This window comes from Aspergillus wentii, assembly GCF_001890725.1.
Source record: "Aspergillus wentii DTO 134E9 unplaced genomic scaffold ASPWEscaffold_2, whole genome shotgun sequence".
NCBI lineage: Eukaryota > Fungi > Ascomycota > Eurotiomycetes > Eurotiales > Aspergillaceae > Aspergillus > Aspergillus wentii.
The window spans coordinates 3,899,080-3,917,695 of NW_024467833.1; the positions used below are offsets into that span (position 1 = coordinate 3,899,080).

Here is an 18,616-nt window from a genome sequence, read left to right on the forward strand (position 1 = left end):
TTTCTCAATCAGATGGAATAGATTCTGTATTTGGCATTGCTTTGGAATAGAATCACCCAGTGGTATTAATTCTAATACTCGGTATTCCCCAGTGGTTTGATGAACGCATGGAGAAATCCAACCCCACATGAAATCAACTGTGTGGGGTCGATGTGGAAGAGTGAGAGTAAGAGGGGAATAAGGAAAAGAGAATTCATAGGACGAAATGAGATCCATGTCATTTATATTAATATCATACGAAAAGAATTAGTGGTTAATTATCTATGGATAGTAGCTAAGATACTCTAGATTACTCCCGAATGAACAACGAAGCCACCCCCATTCCAGTGCTATCCAAGTCAGTACAAAAACATCAAAACAGCCAGATAGAAAACACTCACCTAGCACACATGCTCACAATTCCCATCTCCTTATCCTGTCTCTTCAATTCAGCCAGCAATGTCGCCGTCTGTCTCGCCCCAGTCGCACCAACAGGATGGCCCAGGGCGATCGCTCCTCCATTGGGGTTGACCTTGTCCAGATCCAATCCCAGTTCGCGGGCACAGTAGAGTGTCTGGCTAGCAAATGCTTCATTCAGCTCGAAGATGTCTATATCGCTCTTCTGCACTCCACAGTATTCGTATAGTGCTTTGATGGCGTCGATAGGGGCAATTCCCATTTCATCCGGGGCGCATCCTTTCACTTGTGTACCTGCGAACCGGGCAATCGGTTTCAAACCATGGGCTTCTGCCCATGATCGGCGGGCGAGAATTGTAGTAGAAGCACCGTCGGAGATTTGAGACCTATATCGTATATGAGTGATGCTGTCTAGAACGAATATATGGGTAGACATACGAGTTTCCAGCCGTGCTGGCCCCGTCCTCTAGAACCGGCTTCAGAGACGACAGCTTCTCCACCGTCACTCCATGACGAACGCCCTCATCCTTTGTCACCAGTTTCGTGGCCACCTCTTTGCTCTGTTCATCCACCCATCGCGCCTCAATGGGGACAGTTTCATTATCGAATCGACCGGATTTCTGCGCCTCTCCAGCCCGTCGCTGACTCTCAGCCGCATATTCATCCTGTTCCCCCCGACTAACTGCATACCGCTGCGCAACATTCTCCGATGTCCTCAACATGGGCTCAATACAGTCTCTCGCATCCTTAACAGACGATCCCTTGAGAACCGGCGAGGCATCTACAGGAATTCCTCGAGTAGCGTAGTTACGAGTCATACTCTCAACACCACCCGCAAGACCAACATCAATCTGACCAACGAGGATAGAATGAGCAATATGAGTAATAGCTTGTAAACTACTCGAACACTGTCGATTAATCGTGTGAAAAGTGGTAGAATTGGGAAAACCAGCCGCATTGAGCGCCATACGCCCTGTTTTGGCGAATCCCAGTTCAGCCAGGACGTTGCCGATCAAGGCATCGTTGACTTGGTCGGGTTGGATATTGGCTCTGGAAACGGCGGATTGCATGACCTGACCGTTAGATATATTCAAATAGATTCATACTGTGAAGGACGAACTGGCATCAGGATCTCCTCTGGGTAGGAGTCTTTGAAGCCGCCCTTGAAAGCCCTTGCGATAGGACTGCGGACGGAGGAGAGGACGACCACATCGTGTGGCGATTTCTGAAAGACTTCACGAGCGGTTCTTCTCAACATGATGATGTTATGTTAGAGGGGTGATGGTGAGTGAATGGTTATTTCGAGGGTTTGAGCTACAGCAGACGCTACATGTCTTGATTTAGATGCAGTGGGGCATGAAGCTATAGAAGCCCCACGTTGAGATCATCCTGTCTGTCTCAACATCCGACATTCTCTGTGGTGATTGTAGGTATTATTCTTTCATACTATGTCATAATAGGTCAATTGTGTAGTTGTTAATGTACTGTACAGTACAATTTGCTTCATTCTGACAGAGTATCTGGTGTGTAAATGGAGATATATCTCATTACATACCAAAGTCTACTTACAGTGAACTATGCGGGGTGATTTGATCCCCACTAATCTCCATATTGTTGCATATCATATCCATAATTCATTCAATTGTCTAGATTCAGGATAAGAATAATAACATCAGAATTAAGAATATCAACAGCAATCCGAAGCATGAAGCCATAGGACTTATTCTTTGCCGAAGAACATCCCGGTCGGAAGGTAAATTACGGTACCGAATACCGCTTGATACTGTATCATATACACAGCTCAATTCTCCCTCTTTTCTCTTTTTTTTCTTTTCAATTTGCATCGTCCTGCAACTGATATCTGCAGAACCATTGAACAGGCAATCTAGCCTTCGTTTCTATCCCAATATCAACGTCAATGGCCACATACGGATGAACACTTTTCCTACACCACCAGATCGGCTTCGGATGGCGGCAAAGTGTTTGTGGAGAGGCAACCGGATAATCGCTTTTGATCGGCTTCTTTACTGATTTCTCCCTAGCCGATATTATCGTCCTCCACGGCTGAGCTTCAGGATGCGGGGGGTCACGCGGTAGGTTATTTTTCTTTTAATCTTTCCTTCTTCTCCTCTTTTTCTCTCTCTTTCTCTTCCCCATCTAACCAATTGATCATAGACAGGCATCATGTCGAGGCCTGTCCCTGCGGTGTTCCGCCCCATCTGGCGGCGGAACTTCTCCGTCACCACTTCGAGACGAGCTATCGATAAAGTATGCGACTCGGCCAAGGAAGCTGTCAAGGACATGAAAGGCTCCTCCACCGTCCTGGTGGGAGGTTTCGGTTTCTCCGGTGTTCCCAACACCTTGATTGACGCTGTGCGCGATCGCCCCGACATCAAGGACCTGACCGTCGTCTCCAACAATGCAGGCATGCCTGGTGCCGGTCTGGGCCAGCTGCTCGAGACCAAGCAGATCAGTAAGATGATCGCTTCGTTTATCGGTGAAAACAAGGTCTTTGAGAAGATGTATCTCAGTGGCGACCTCGCTTTGGAACTTACCCCTCAGGGCAGCATTGCTGAAAAGTGTGCTGCCGGTGCAGCAGGTGTCCCTGCTTTCTACACTCCCGCGGCTTATGGAACAATTGGTTTGTCTCGCCTGGAATAACTGGAAGTATGGAATGCTGACCGATAGTTAGTGCAAACTGGTGAACTCCCCGTACGATACAACAAGGATGGCTCTGTGGCTGAGAAGTCCAAGCCCAAGGAAACTCGTGAATTCAACGGCAAGGGATACCTCCTGGAAGAGGCTATCTTCGGTGACTACGCTCTGGTTAAGGTCCACAAGGCAGACAAGCTAGGTAACTGTCAGTTCCGCAAGGCAATGAACAACTTTAACGAGTCCATGGCAAAGAACGCCAAGGTTACTCTCGTTGAGGCCGACCACATTGTCGATGTCGGCGAGATTGCTCCCGAGGACATTCACTTGCAGGGTATCTACGTCAACAAGATCATCCAGAGTACCGGAACCAAGCAGATTGAGAAGCTCACCTTCGCCAAGGACCCCAGTGAAATGGTCCAGGGTGGTGGTAGGTCACATACTCTTTTTAGTCCAGCCAGAATACTAATTGATTATCTAGGCCGTGAGCGTATCATCAAGCGTGCTGCTAAGGAATTCAAGGATGGAATGTATGTCAACCTCGGTATCGGAATGCCTTTGATCGCTCCTTCTTTCCTTCCCGAAGGTGTTGAGGTTGTCCTCCAGGCCGAGAACGGTATCTTGGGCTTGGGTGGCTACCCCCAGCCTGGTGAGGAGGACCCCGACCTGATCAACCCCGGAAAGGAGACTGTTGCTCTTGGCCGTGGTGCTTCCGTGTTCGGATCCCAGGAGAGTTTCGGTATGATTCGCGCTGGTCTTATTGATCTCACCATGCTCGGTGCTCTGCAGGTCAGCCAGTACGGAGGTATGTTCAGCCTGATATATCTTATTCCTATATTCATATACTGACCAATCCAGATCTCGCCAACTTCATGCTTCCCGGTAAAGTTAAGGGTATTGGTGGCGCCATGGACTTGGTTGCCAACCCCAGCAAGACTAAAGTCGTTGTGACCATGGTACGTATTTCCGAGTCCTGTATTCCAGAATTTCATTCTAAATTTTATCTTCAGGAACACACCGACAAGAAGGGCAACCCCAAGATCCTGCCCGAGTGCACATTCCCCCTCACCGGCCCCCGCTGTGTGTGGAAGATCATCACCGACCTGGCCGTGTTCGAAGTCAGCCCTACCGAGGGTCTGACTCTGGTTGAGCACGCCGAGGGCGTCTCGGTGGAGGAGATCCGCAGCAAGACTGCTGCCCCTTTCAAGGTTGCTGACGACCTTAAGCCCATGCTGTAATTTAGAATATTTATAGAGATGAATTAGATTGTTATGTTCAATATCTATTACAATGACTAGTAGACTGGATACGGCAATGCCCGCAATGTCCACAAACCAATACAGCTAGAGATAATGCACTATTTGATGACTGATACCCAATAACTCCGATTAAAACTCGACAATTCCGATTCCATCCATTTCGAATTCTCGATTCTCGATTCTCGACTCTGGAATGTGAAAGATCATCGCCGCTAACTTCGGATGAACAAGTGGGTTTCTTCGTGGCTGCGTGGGGCTTTCACTCGTGGGGCTTCGGCAGTTGCATCCACCGATGGAGATCATACAGGGGACACATGATACATGAATGATTTCTTACTCTTACTTTTACTATTTGGTGTAACAAAGAGACATACAGAAAAAGCAGATTTCCAAAAAGAAATTATTGATTCAACTCGAATCATGAATCGTCTCCCTTTCAGACCCCTCTCACTACTCGGGAGAACAACATCACGATACAATGCCAGCTCTGGCATCACAGATCGGGGACTAGCCAGTCGTGCACAAACTGTGGATAAGAAAAAGCTGCCATTGGCTGGCGTCAAAGTGTTAGATATGAGTCGGGTTTTGGCTGGGGTTTGTTTTTTTCTATTTTTGTCCTTGTGATGGATTTTGTTGGCTGATACTTGACATAGCCATACTGTACACAAATATTGGGTGATTTGGGGTATGTTTGATTATTATCTATGTTTTTTGGCATCAGATGGGCTGACTTGGTACCTAGTGCGGATATTATCAAAATCGAACATCCTGTTCGAGGCGATGATACACGAGCATGGGGTCCGCCGTTTGCACCGTATCAAGATGGTAAAGAGGGGAATGGTGAAAGTGCATACTATCTCTCTGTATATCCACCCTTAACCCACAATAAGTAAAAATGCTAACCTAGTCAAGGTCAACCGGAATAAACGCTCTTTAGGCCTCTCATTCGCCCACCCAGAAGGAATCGAGATCCTCCACCAACTAGCCAAAGAATGCGACGTGCTCGTGGAGAACTATCTCCCTAACTCACTTAGAAAGTATAACCTAGACTATGAAACCATGAGCGCGATTAACGCCCGATTAATCTACACCAGCATCACCGGCTACGGCCAGACAGGTCCATACAGCAACAGGCCGGGATTCGATGTGATGGTATCGGCCGAGTTTGGGCTAATGGGATTGACAGGGCCACGGGGCGGAGAGCCGGTCAAGGTTGGAGTCGCAGTGACTGATCTCACTACGGGGCTTTATGCGTGTAATTCCATCATGGCTGCTTTGCTGGCTCGGGCGACGACGGGGGAGGGCCAGCACCTTGATGTCTGCTTGAGTGATTGCCAGGTCGCCACGTTGTCGAATATGGGTACTTCGGCGTTGATAAGTGGGAAGGGTGATTCTGGGCGATGGGGGACGGCGCATCGTATGGTTATGCAGATATTCAAATGCAAGGGAGAAGACTGACTGACGAATACGATAGCCTCCGTCGTACCTTACCAAGGCTTCAAAACCGCCGACGGCGACATCTTCATCGGAGGCGCCAACGACCGCCTCTTCGGAATCCTTTGCGACATGCTTGACAAACCCGAATGGAAAACAGATGCCAAATTTGCTAGTAACAACGATCGAGTAAAGAATCGAAACGAACTCGAGCCTCTTATCGAGGCTGAGACGCGCAAGCGGACCACCAGGGAATGGCAGGACCATTTCGAGGGATGTGGAATGCCTTATGCTGCCGTCAATGATCTGCAGGGGACGATGAATCATGAGCATGGTGAGTATTGACCGAACTGCTGTTGTCAGTATTTGACTTATCTGATCTTTTTACTCCGTCTAGTACAAGCACGCGGTATGGTTCAAACAATCGAGCATCCGACCTGTGGTCCTATGCCAGCGATCAGTCCCCCGGTGAAGTATTCCAATGCAGAACCAAGTGTTCGAAGACCCCCTCCTCTTCTCGGTGAGCATACGGAGGAGGTCCTGCGCGATTTGACCGGGATGAGTGATGAAAGGATCCAAAGTTTGAGAGAAAAGGGTGTCATTGCATAAGTGATGATATAGATGTAATATAGTAACTTATATACCTATTCATAGACTACTACTGCACTACAAGAGTGACTTGATATCTTGTGCTTTGGGAGGTAGCTTCCCATCATGTCTAAGAGCGTCAAAGCCCTAACAAAACGCAACAAGGGTTAGCATCAATGAGATGTCTACAGAAAAGAACCACTCACCCTCATCAAATCCCTAGCGAGCTTCTTATCCGTCTCGGCCTGGATACAAAGCTTGAAGAATTCGTCATTTTCTCGAGCCTTGTCGGGGTCCTGGTCATGCAATCGTCGAAAGTTCTCTCTTGACATAGGATCGATAATCTCGGCCCAAATCTTCTTGCGAGCATCACTGTACTCATCCAGAATACTATCACCGGCTGTTCCCTGATGGATTTCCATCAGCGCGTCGAAAAGATGTCCGACATCAACTATACCACCCGTAAGGCCTAGGCCACCACTAATATATTGTCAGCAATTTTTCCATATCATTAACTCATGCTGCACTGACAAAGGATTGCATAGATGTGCCGCATCTGCAGCGAGAATAACCCGACCGACTCGGAAGCTAGGCGCACATCGTTGCTGCATTTTGTACGGACCGATTTTGGTGATGCGATAATCGCCGGGTTTGGGGTTACCGGGAAGAATCTCTTGGTACCTCAAGGGCTGTCGTTTGATGTACTCCTCGCGGCTAAGCCCAGGGATATCAGCATAGGTAACCCTGTAGAGACCGTCTTTTGTAAGTCGAGCTGCCATATAGAAATTCTTGGGATGAACAATGAAGTTGGTATCCCAATAACCATATTTGTCGAAGTCGTAGTACACCTGGGTCTAGTTTAGTAAATGCATAGGACTCGAGTAGTGAACGGATTTCCTACATTTGTCGCGACGAGCTGCGTATTCAAAGTGACTCCAGGATACTCTGGCCCAAATAGCTGCCTTCGGACAGTGCTACTCGCTCCATCACATCCAATGATGTAGTGTGCTTCATGCGTCTGCAGACCCGAAGGTGTCTCAACCTCCGCCCAGGCAGTGTCCCCATCCTGCCCGATCTTTACAACCTTGTGTGACCATTTCACTTGAGCCGTAGGCTGTCGCTGGATATGCTCGTACAAAACCTCTCCCAGTCGATCCAATGGAAGCACTACCATCCGATAAGGACGATATTCCTTCGGGGTATCTTCGAAGTTCAACCCGGCAATGAAGGTTGTGTCGATTTTCCTCCAAGACATGTCCCTGGGTAAGAATCCACGGGCTTTCACATCATCCAGAACCCCTGCGCGCTCCAGCTCGTACACGGCAGGCGGTGCATAATGAGCGGCACGAGGTTGTTTGTCAAGTTCGGAGGTTGCTTCTAACAATTCAACTTGGATGCCTTGTTTGGCCAGGAGAATCCCCAAAAGGAGTCCTGATGGCCCAGCCCCGACGACAATGACCTAATGACTGTTAGATGTCTAATCTCTGAGAATACTTGTCGAAGTGATACCTTTTTTATGGTCATAGCGCTTGATCTCCTCAATGTCTTGGTTATGAGTTTCAGGCAGGGTCAATTTCTGTCGTGGGACACTTTTGAGAAGCCCCTGGGATTTAACTTTGAGAGCAAACAGCACTAAATCCTTCGAATATTCGATACAGTTTACTCTATTTGCGTGGCCTCGTATAACGGCCCTGGAGTGGGGCTTTTGGGGACCCATTCTAATCCCTACTCATTAGTAAGGAGTGACAGCTGCCAGGATAGTTGACAGAAATTCGAGTCTGCTTCCTTGTAGATTCATGTAGGAAACAAATCCATTTGAATCTTGTATATTAATAGTCCTTGCCGTTGGTCATATAAATCTTAGAATTTGTTCTTATAGCCCAGAGCAGAATACTCAGGACCAAGATGGCCTCACAGGCTCATCCTCGTCACATCATCTCCTTGAATGATAGCAAAGTGGAGCTTATCCAAAGAGGGGGCGGGGCAAACCCGATATGTGGAGCTTTGGTGAGAGACAAAAGGACCTCGAGGCCCGTGTTGAGGCTATTTATTTAGTGAGGGTGATGATTCAAGAGACCGCAATGATTGGCGCCTGCAGCCATATCAATGTCAACAAGAGATGGCAGTGTCAAAGGAGCAATGCCCTGTCGTTTGCAAAAAACCGGTGGTTCTAGGTTAATAGCCACTACCAGAGGAACTTTTGTTGGAAATTCAGAGGAGGAGCTTCACTCCAGAAACTGGGTTCTTGGGATGCACTGGAAATGAAGCTTTCGGTGGGGTTTGGATCGGATTGATCTAAAGGCCCCAGCATAAGATGAACCCGTGCTCCTCCAGATCCCGTATCCACATGGGTTGGTTGATACATATCCTTTCTACTTGATACCAATGGATTCGAACTGGAGCTGTTACTCAGAGGAGTCGTGGGTTCCGATGGCAATGGCAAAGCATACAAATCGGGTCGAGGAATCTCGGAAGACAAGACTAGCTCAGAATCAGATCCAGGCGCATCACGATCTTTTTCCAACCTGGGTCTTTTGGTGGACGGGTTTTCCAAGTGTCGCAAATTTGGAGAATTCATGATTTCAGACCCAGTCGGGTTCATTTCACGGCCGGTTGAATCTGATCCTTCACTATCCAGACAATCTCGCTGCCATTCCCGGATATTTTCAGGTGTGTCGAGAGGGAACTTCTTCCAGAACCCTGCATCTTGTTTGCCTAGGCGTGAGAAGGGGGTGTACGCTAGATCTATATTGCTGCGACTTGTTCTTTTTGGTGGCGATAAGGTAGATGATAGCTGATCATCGGATAAGCGTGACAGCAGTTTCAGCAACACGCTTTCAGTTTCGTGTAGACGATGCTCCAAGGCTTCGATATAGCCTTTTGCGGGACCTCTAAACAGAGTGAGCTTAGATCCATGCTGGAGAAATCAGACCTGAACTAACCGCTTCAACTGCTCAGGCCAATCACACGGCCGATGAAATTCAAGGCACTGTGTGCAAACCGGTCTTTTTCAATCAGCTGGATATTCTCGTGCTTTGATTGAGATAGAAATGCCATAAGGCGGGGATGATCACCTTCCCCCACTGCACTAGATTGGAAGCAACATCAGCCCTAAATTCACCGAGAGGGCCAGACTAGGATCTTCTCACCTTTTGCTTTCGAGAGCGACATGCGTTGCAGGCAATTGTGATTCGAGACGGCTTCTTTTCCCTCGATGCTGGGGGCATCTTGCATGCAGGCTGTCGCCTGAAGTAACTATAGCAGTACACAGAGCCAAGCTGGCTATAGAAAAGTGACGTATAATATTGTATGATATTGAATATGATATCTTGGAGATGGTTCAGTGAAGGTGGTTGCAGAAGTGAGCGTTTAGCACTGGCAGATTCCGGTCGGTTGAAGGTTCAGCCGATGGAGCCGATGAGTTTCTCTGCGTCCAACGACAAGCTTTGCTCTCTCAGCGTTGTCAAGAACCATGAAAACGATCAGGATGAACCTTCAGGCGTACGATCGACGGAGGGGTCTATTATGGAAATGCGATCATGCAGACAGTTTATAAGATGAAGCTCATCGACCATCTGAAAAACTCCATCGAATTATCAAGAACTTCACAATGGCCGCAACAACGCCCACATACCGAATTGCATCCATCCCCGGCGATGGCATTGGCGCCGAGGTCGTTGCAGCAACGATACAAGCTGTCGAAAAGCTGGCAAAGACTCTAGGGACGTTCAATATCGAATTTACCCATATTCCATGGGGAACGCAGTATTACAAGGAATACGGCAAATATGTCTCGGATGACTGCTTGGAAACCCTCCGCAAGTTCCAAGCGTGCTTGTTTGGAGCAGTGGGAGCCCCAGGTATGTCAAAATCTTGGACAGGGAAAAAGACGAGATATCTAACTACTCAAAGATGTCCCTGACCATATAAGTCTCTGGGGTCTTTTACTCGCAATCCGGGGACCACTACAATTATACGCCAACGTCCGTCCAGTCCGTACCTTTCCTGGCACCAAGTGTCCACTCACCACTGCCACGAAAGGAATCGACTGGGTTCTTGTACGCGAAAACTCCGAAGGAGAATACTCTGGCCAGGGTGGACGCTCCCACATTGATCAACCCTGGGAGGCTGCGACCGAGGTTGCGATGTTTACTCGCGTCGGCATCGAGCGGATTATGCGATTTGCGTTTGAGACGGCACGCTCAAGACCTCGTAAGCTTTTGACGGTGGTCACCAAGAGTAACTCGATGCGAAATGGAATGGTTCTCTGGGACAAGGTCGCAGCTGAAGTATCCAAGGATTTCCCTGACGTCACTTGGGATAAGATGCTGGTCGATGCCATGACCGTCCGCATGGTCGGAAACCCGGACTCTCTGGACACCATCGTGGGAACGAATTTGCATATGGATATTCTGTCAGACCTGGCTGCTGCCCTCGCTGGATCGATTGGAGTCGCCCCGTCTAGCAATTTGGATCCCACCAGAAAAAACCCCAGTGTCTTCGAGCCTGTCCACGGAAGCGCGTTCGACATCACGGGCAAGGGAGTGGCCAACCCTGTGGCTACATTTTGGTCCGCAGCCGAAATGCTTATCTGGATTGGGGAGAAGGAAGCTGCAAAGAAATTCATGGATTGTGTCGAAAAAGTGTGCGCAGATGGGATTTTGACACGCGACTTGGGAGGCACGGCCAATACACAGGATGTGGTGGACGCCGTATGTGCCGAGATCGAGCGACTGGCTTAGAATCGAGGTTATTATGTGTTTTTGATTTATAAGATTTATTGAATCTCTTATCTCAACGATGATGACACTATTCGGAGTTTACTAGAATTTTACACCCGGTCATTTCAAAATATCCGCCTCCAGCCGTAGCACGAAGTGTTTTAATTCCAACACGAGCACAAAATTAAAACCGGTTTAGATGCAACCAGCGAAGATATCCATGACTTGCATTATCAAATAGCCTAACCCCACGTCGGAGGATATCTATCACGTTTAATCCCACACCACAGAGCGGTTGGAAGCGGGTATTTTGCCTCGACGCCAACAGCCGGCGTTAAACGACGAGCGGAGTCTTTCGCCATCCTTTGTGAATTATTACTCTCTCTATTTTCATATATTTGACTATCATTGGACTGGCGTCATCAAGACCCTAGGGGATACCCACGGTAATTCAGTAAGCTCACAATGGTGCATTTAAGAACATTGATACATAAATAACGGCACCGGTCTGGCATGATTACTCTGCATGCATACAAGTCAGCACAATTTCTTCAGCCTCAGTCATCATGGCACCATCTCAGATTCAGGACGCTTTTGTTGCCACGCAAAAGTCTACTCCTGTCAAGACAGCCCTTGCATCGTCGGACTCTCGATTCGCCACGCTTCCTATTCCTCCGGCGGATGAACCGTTTGGAGTGAATGCAGAATATCTCAACGACCCTTATCCTGACAAAGTCAACCTAGGCATAGGTGTCTATCGCACAGAAGATGGAGCCCCGTGGCCTTTGAACGTGGTGGAAGAAGCAGAGACGCAACTGTATCAGTCCAAGAACGTTGCACGCCACGAGTATCTCGCAATCCAAGGAGATGTGGAATACCTGAACCTGGCACGGGATCTTGTGTTTGGACTAGAGACACCCCATTCAAGCCAACAAGATGCAGACAAGGATCGGATTGTCTCTATCCAGACCATCTCCGGCTCAGGAGCAAATCGACTGGGCGCTGAATTTCTATCCCGCACTCTCAAACCAGGCCGTGTCTGGATTCCCGAACCAACATGGGGAAATCATCACTCGATCTGGGAGCTTGCAGGGGTGGAGAAGCAGACATATCCTTACTATGACTTTGAAGGCAAATGCTTTGACTACGAAAGAACCACGCAGTTGCTGTCGACACAGGCGAAAAGAGGCGATGTCGTGCTTCTGCATGCTTGCGCTCATAACCCTACCGGAGCTGACCCCAGCAAAGAAGAGTGGGCTAATCTTGCAGTCCTATGTGAAGAGAAAGGCCTAATTCCGTTCTTCGATCTCGCATATCAAGGCTTTGCATCCGGCAGTGTCGAGGAGGATGCATGGGCTGTACGGTATTTCCTCAACTATCGTCCTCAGCTGGAGTTTTGCGTGGCGCAGTCTTTCTCAAAGAACTTTGGTCTTTATGGTCAACGTGCTGGAGCACTACACGTGGTGACGAGTGCAAGTTCAACGGGCGTTCCACAAGCCGTGCTGGGAACCCTATGTCACTTGGTTCGTGGTGAGTATTCGACACCACCCCGGGGTGGATCTGAGATTGTTCGGACCGTTCTCAGCTCCAGAGATCTAAGAGATAAATGGCAACTTGATCTGGATTATATGAGTGGAAGAATCAAAGCGATGCGACAGGCACTATACGACGAACTGGTACGGCTAGGCACGCCGGGAACATGGGAGCACATCCTCGCGCAGGTGAGCCTGATACCATCTTACACACAACAAGGACAGGACGATAGTTAGAAAGACGGCTAATTGCGCTAGATTGGCATGTTTTCCTACACCGGGTTGACGGTCAACCAAGTCCTGGCGATCCGGCATCGGCACCATGTCTACATGCTTCAATCGGGGAGAATCTCCATGCCTGGCTGTAAGTTCATTGTCGATGCAAGTTTTTTTTTTTTTTTTTTTTTTGTTTATTTACGAGATGGAAACTGAACAGTAAATCGCAGTGAACGATAAGAACGTAAATTATGTGGCAAAAGCCATTGACGACGTTGTACGCAACGTTGCGTAGAAAACGGTCTCAGCATGTTTATAGTGAGTTCTTTTTGGGACAAAGTTTGGATAATAGAAATCAAACCTTCGATCGCTTGCACAACCTTTGAGGCTATTTGATGCGAGACTTAATTTGCATATCTACTATTGACGGGCTGTGGAGTCGCAATGCATAACGAGGGACGGTTTGTTGACGCTTCTCAGTGGCGGTCAAGATCAATGCAGCAGCAATGCATATCAATAAACCTGTTTTCGCCGAAAATGGAAATTGGCGAATTCAGTTACGATGGATATTTTTGAGGGCATTCAGGGACTGATTCTGATGAGTGAAATGGATATATTTATCAAAAATAAAGGGTTGGATATTGAAACAAATAATATGGATCGAATCGGCCACGAGCTCGCCCATTATTGACTTGACTATGAGGTTTATTGACCGACAAGAGCATGTGCAGTATTTGTGATAGCTAAGGAAAAGGAGCAGGTGAGAGATCAGATATCCCAACAGATTTTATTGGAAACACATGTGCGCCCTTGACCTCCTGTTCTATAATTGACCGGAGAGGGGGTCGAAAAGGCTGGATTGAAATTCCCCTTCTTTATCACCATATTCTCCTTGGATCATTCCCTCACCTCCCCTGACACGAGCACACAGAAACACAGCAGACAATGGCTGACCCTCTCAGTACGACCATCACTGTCATCGCTCTGATCAAACTGTCATCAGAGGTGATTGGGTTCATCAAGAGTCTTGCCGGTGCGAAGAAGGATCGCACGCGTCTTCGCGAGGAGATCCGCTCCTGCGAGTTCATTCTTCAGCAGATCATCGATGAAATCGATGATGCAGAGCGAGGAACAGCATGGATCGCAAAGAAAAAGGCACTCGAGTCCCCTGGCGGTCCGCTGGATCAATTGTGGAAGATTCTCAGCATCGTCGGGACAAGGCTTACTCCTCAAAAGGGGGCGAAAACAGCACCCATGTCGAGGAAATGGCCGTTTACTGCAAAGGAAGTGGAACGGTTCATAAACGAGATTCAGCGTGGAAAAACACTGCTTAATGTGGCTTTGACCAGTGACCAGCGGTATGTTTCAATCTCATGCGCGCTATACCAAATACTAATAGAGAAACCAGAAAACTAGTTCAGGACATTGGAAACAGTCGACTGCAACAAGGAAAGCAAGTCAGTAACATCGAGAGAATCGTCAATACCATGGGTCAAGAGCAACAGGACTACGGCCAAACCATCCTGGAATGGATCACTCCTGTCGACTATGCTGCCCAACAAACAGACATTCTCAATCGACGACAAAGAGGCACGGGCAATTGGCTGCTGGACACGGACGAGTTCCAGCAGTGGGTAGACGGAGAGAAACGGACGTTATTCTGTCAGGGAGCGCCAGGAGCTGGTAAGACTACACTGACATCGGTTGTCGTTGATCACCTGGAGCGGAAATTCACCAAGAACGACGGTATCTGCACTGTCTATCTCTACTGCAACTTCCGACGCCATAGCGAGCAGAAAGTGGAAGATCTCATGGCCAGTCTCTTGCGACAGTTGTCGCATGCCCATTTGCGCATGCCACAGAGTGTCAAGGCACTGTATGAGCTGCACAAACCCAAGGGAACACGACCCTCTCTTGATCAAATTTCCAGAGCTGTGCATTCACTCGCTAGTCAATTCTCCAAGGTCTTTGTTGTCGTTGACGGACTGGATGAATGCCAGGTGTCGGGTGATGCACAGGAAAAACTAATCGAGGAAATATTCAGCCTTCAAGCTGAGTCGGCAGTGAATTTTCTCGCTACATCACGATCCAACGCAAACATCGTCAGGCGGTTTGAAGGAAAGCCGTCGCTGGAGATTCGTGCCAATGCAGAGGACGTGGAAAAATACCTGCAGAGTCATATGGGGATCCTCCCATCGTTCGTTTCGCTGGAACGCAACCAGAAGCTGCGAGAGGATATCATAGCCCAAATCATCAAAGCTGCTGATGGAATGTAAGTCTCTTGCTAGCCGTGTTTCTCTCTTTTCATTATCTAACATCAAGCCAGGTTCCTTCTTGCCCAACTCTATCTGGATTCATTGGTTGGTAAAAAGTCTGCTCGAGCCATTCGCACTGCCTTGGAAGGTTTCCAAAACAGATCCGATGTATATGACTCTGCCTATGACGAGGCCATGGAACGGGTAGAATGTCAGATACCAGACCAGAGAGACATGGCCAAGCAAGTTCTGTCATGGGTTACCTGTTCCAGGAGACAGCTGACTATTCTCGAACTACAGCATGTCTTTGCTGTCGAGAATGGCGATCCTGGAATTGACATGGAGAACATGCCAGAAGTAGACGATATGGTTTCTGTCTGCGCAGGCCTGGTCACTGTCGACGAACAAAGTGGCATCATTCGACTGATCCACTCCACGACACAGGAATATCTCGAGAGAACCTGGACAGCCTTCTTCCCTGATGCCCACCAGGAAATTGTCTCCAAATGCGTGACCTATCTTTCGTTTGATGCTTTTGAGAGCGGACAGGTTCATACCAAGGAGAAACTGAAGGCGCGGCTACAACAGTACCCCTTTTACAGCTATGCCGCGCAGAACTGGGGACATCATGCTCGCGAAGCTTCCGCAGCAGGAGAATCAATCATCAAGTTTCTTGAGAGTGGATCGAAGCGCTGCGCCTCCTACCAAGCCCTTCTGTATTATCAAGGACGGGCAACAGTCTCAGATGGCGAGGTGACATACCGGCCCTACAAACTCAGCCGACACTTCACACAATACTTTTTGGAGGGAGCAAAGATGTCGGCAATGCATCTGGCGGCATTCTTTGGGCTGAAGGAAGCAGTAGTAACTCTACTCGAAAGGGGCCACATTTCAGAGTCAGGGTATTGCGGTAAGACGCCGTTGTCCTATGCTGCAGAGCATGGCCACGACGAGTTGATCCCTCTACTCTGCCCTCCATTCGATGTCACCCACCAGACCAGCGGGACTCGCCCCTTACCTGCTTTATTATACGTCATGGACGCTTTCCCAATGCCTGCCATGTCATTGGCAGCAATGAACGGTCACACAAACGTCGTGGCACAACTGCTCAAGCACAAAGCAAGCCCTAACACCTGGGCTACTTATGATGATGCAGATACAGTGCTCCAGCTATGCACAGCCCTTGAATTCGCTGCTCACAGCGGAAACGAAGGCACAGTCCGTCTACTCCTGGAATACGGAGCAGACGCCGGCCTCAACGATCACAGCACCAGGACACCAATTGCACGAGCTGCAGCCAAGGGCCATGCAGGCGTGGTGAAATGCTTACTGGAGCACGGGGCCTACCCACATCCAGAAGACAGCGATGGACAAACCCCACTGTCCCTTGCAGCAGAGAACGGTCATGAGGCAGTAGTCAAGCTTCTGTTGGACCAGAATATTGACCCGGACTCGGTAGATTTGGACGGCCGAACCCCATTATGCCGGGCAGCAGAAAATGGCCACTGCAGCATCATCAAACTTCTGCTCCAGAAGAACGCAAACCCAGAGTTTAAGAGTCATAATGGCCAAACTCCACTGTCGCTGGCTGCTGAGAATGGCCATGAGACGGTGGTCAAGCTTTTGCTGGAACAGAACGTGGATCCACGCTCTGTAGATGTCGATGGCCATACACCATTATCATGGGCTGCGAAGAATGACCATCAGGCTGTGACTAGGATATTCCTGAATCTGGATGAATCTCTCCATCGATTGAAGATTGTGAGTACGGTGAGTACTCACGAGGCCACTCCAGAGCTGATCTGTGGCCACTGAGTCTGAGAATGTTAGCGTTTTCCTGTTTCCCAATGTTATGTTCGACAAGATGTATGTATACGGTTTTGCTTTTGCTCGATATCTGCCGTTTGTTGATAGTATAGCTTTTGTTTAATAAGTACTTAATAGGATGTTTATTTCATTGAATACTAGCCCTGTTATCTAACATTCCGAATGATCCCATAATTCCAAATTGTACTACGATACTATGCATCATGTGCCCGCTAAAACAAACCCCACCCCGACACAGCTACAAAAAAGCTTTACATGGCTGTGGATCATTCATTTTAATATCAAGTATAGTTTCCATCATGACAGTCAAAGGGACTATGAAGGCAGCCATTTGCCACAAGGTATGCACCTCCCTATCCCATTTCCAAACTTGTCTCACAAATGTTAAGCGGGAACGCCTTTACAGATCGAAGATGTGCCTATTCCAGAGCCCACCGGCCGAGAGATGCGAGTGCGCGTCAAGGCAGCTTCACTCTGTCACTTGGATATACAGTTCACCAGCGGGGCCATGGACATCGGGTCTCTTCCCCAAATCATCGGCCACGAAGCAATCTCGGTGGTTGACAAGGTCGGACCCGAAGCCGTCAGCTATGGGTTTCAAGAGGGAGACCTGATCGGAGCTGCGCCGTATCATGATGTATGCCTGGCGTGCTTTGGTTGCAAGAAACTCGGATCCCATTTTTGCAAAGGCATGAATGTCAAGGGGTTCACCTGCCCCGGATACTTTGCTGAGTATTCTTTGGTGGATCCGGAGGGTGCGGTGGTAGTTGCTCGCGCTAAACAGTTGGATAGGGTGTCACCGAATTACCTGACGCCCTTATTCTGTTCAGGTATTACCGTGTGGGATGCGTTGGAACGAGCCTGTCTGCGTCCGGGTGAGAGCCTCGCCATCGTAGGCGTGGGAGGACTGAGGAGTTTGGCTACCCGGTATGCGCAGGCCCTGGGGGCTCATGTCATTGCCCTCGACGTACAAGACGAACAGATCCAAGCCCGTGCCAAAGAAGGGGGAGCAAACGAGATTCTCAACACCCGGTCTCTCTCTCCAGAAGAACTGAACCATCAGATTGCCCTCCGCAACTATGGAAACCCCGTAGATGTTGCGGTCGAGACATTGGGATCGGAAGCAGCGTATGACACAGCGTTGAAAACCCTCCGACCAGAGGGAAGACTCATCGCCGTAGGCGTATTTGGGGATAGCCTTCCTATATCTGGCCTTGCGTTAGTCGCGAACGCATTTCAGTACGTCTTGAGCAGTTCTCATAAAGCACAGTACTGACCATACTCATAGGATAATTGGCGCCAAACTCCCTAGTCGTGCTTCAATCCAGAGATGCATTGACTTCTCACTCCGGAAGAATATCCTGCCTCGAATCAACCCAAGAATCTTTCGTCTGGAGGACATCAACGAGATGATGGCGTTGATGGAAACGGGCAAGGTGCACGACGGACGTATGGCGATGGAAGTTAGATGGTGAGGTAAGATTCATCAGATAGAGTTCATGATTTTTATAGCCAAAGGACCATTCAGTATCGAGAAATAAAATCATAAATAGATAAGAAAGAAGGCTCGAATTGAACTGTTGAAGTTATTCACTCCTGTGACCCGCTGACTAATCCACTTTGTGCCGGGAGAATTTCTCCAAGTCTGACTCGATTCGCATCCATCTTCAATCAATCAATCCTCATTTTCGAACCTCTTCATTGAGGTGAATATATTTCTACGGCACTGGTTCTGT

General features: G+C 48.6%; 8 protein-coding genes across 8 annotated transcripts; 5 read left to right on the top strand and 3 right to left on the bottom strand.

The window, feature by feature from the left end:
• Window positions 1-289: 289 nt before the first annotated feature.
• On the bottom strand, window positions 290-1,654 carry ASPWEDRAFT_104062 (thiolase family protein; the record flags this gene model as incomplete). Its single annotated transcript, XM_040827617.1, has 4 exons — window positions 290-329; window positions 381-782; window positions 835-1,469; window positions 1,517-1,654. The coding sequence occupies 4 exons, from the start codon at window positions 1,652-1,654 to the stop codon at window positions 290-292; spliced, it is 1,215 nt and encodes a 404-aa protein (XP_040693211.1).
• A 926-nt stretch (window positions 1,655-2,580) lies between these two features.
• ASPWEDRAFT_169378 (uncharacterized protein) lies at window positions 2,581-6,350 on the top strand (the record flags this gene model as incomplete). Its single annotated transcript, XM_040830448.1, has 11 exons — window positions 2,581-3,037; window positions 3,089-3,478; window positions 3,530-3,853; window positions 3,907-4,004; window positions 4,059-4,282; window positions 4,769-4,901; window positions 4,961-4,992; window positions 5,050-5,170; window positions 5,220-5,724; window positions 5,782-6,075; window positions 6,139-6,350. 11 exons carry the CDS (start codon window positions 2,581-2,583, stop codon window positions 6,348-6,350), a joined length of 2,790 nt encoding a protein of 929 aa, XP_040693212.1.
• A 57-nt stretch (window positions 6,351-6,407) lies between these two features.
• On the bottom strand, window positions 6,408-7,853 carry ASPWEDRAFT_169379 (FAD-dependent oxidoreductase; the record flags this gene model as incomplete). Its single annotated transcript, XM_040830449.1, has 5 exons — window positions 6,408-6,476; window positions 6,536-6,809; window positions 6,861-7,177; window positions 7,231-7,788; window positions 7,839-7,853. The coding sequence occupies 5 exons, from the start codon at window positions 7,851-7,853 to the stop codon at window positions 6,408-6,410; spliced, it is 1,233 nt and encodes a 410-aa protein (XP_040693213.1).
• Window positions 7,854-8,514: 661 nt separating this feature from the next.
• On the bottom strand, window positions 8,515-9,556 carry ASPWEDRAFT_169380 (uncharacterized protein; the record flags this gene model as incomplete). Its single annotated transcript, XM_040830450.1, has 2 exons — window positions 8,515-9,246; window positions 9,479-9,556. 2 exons carry the CDS (start codon window positions 9,554-9,556, stop codon window positions 8,515-8,517), a joined length of 810 nt encoding a protein of 269 aa, XP_040693214.1.
• A 383-nt stretch (window positions 9,557-9,939) lies between these two features.
• Window positions 9,940-11,071, top strand: ASPWEDRAFT_169381 (uncharacterized protein; the record flags this gene model as incomplete). Its single annotated transcript, XM_040830451.1, has 2 exons — window positions 9,940-10,189; window positions 10,242-11,071. The coding sequence occupies 2 exons, from the start codon at window positions 9,940-9,942 to the stop codon at window positions 11,069-11,071; spliced, it is 1,080 nt and encodes a 359-aa protein (XP_040693215.1).
• Window positions 11,072-11,549: 478 nt separating this feature from the next.
• Window positions 11,550-13,430, top strand: ASPWEDRAFT_37339 (putative aspartate aminotransferase). The gene is made up of 3 exons (XM_040834653.1): window positions 11,550-12,771; window positions 12,841-12,946; window positions 13,029-13,430. The coding sequence occupies exons 1-3, from the start codon at window positions 11,617-11,619 to the stop codon at window positions 13,091-13,093; spliced, it is 1,326 nt and encodes a 441-aa protein (XP_040693216.1). The 5' UTR covers window positions 11,550-11,616; the 3' UTR covers window positions 13,094-13,430.
• An 88-nt stretch (window positions 13,431-13,518) lies between these two features.
• On the top strand, window positions 13,519-16,658 carry ASPWEDRAFT_129031 (uncharacterized protein; the record flags this gene model as incomplete). Its single annotated transcript, XM_040829250.1, has 4 exons — window positions 13,519-14,156; window positions 14,207-15,070; window positions 15,125-15,955; window positions 16,418-16,658. Coding segments are annotated over exons 1-4 (2,349 nt in total), but the record flags the coding sequence as incomplete, so codon positions are not given.
• A 439-nt stretch (window positions 16,659-17,097) lies between these two features.
• ASPWEDRAFT_378812 (alcohol dehydrogenase catalytic domain-containing protein) lies at window positions 17,098-18,496 on the top strand. The gene is made up of 2 exons (XM_040834776.1): window positions 17,098-18,119; window positions 18,169-18,496. The coding sequence occupies exons 1-2, from the start codon at window positions 17,326-17,328 to the stop codon at window positions 18,353-18,355; spliced, it is 981 nt and encodes a 326-aa protein (XP_040693218.1). The 5' UTR covers window positions 17,098-17,325; the 3' UTR covers window positions 18,356-18,496.
• Window positions 18,497-18,616: the final 120 nt, after the last annotated feature.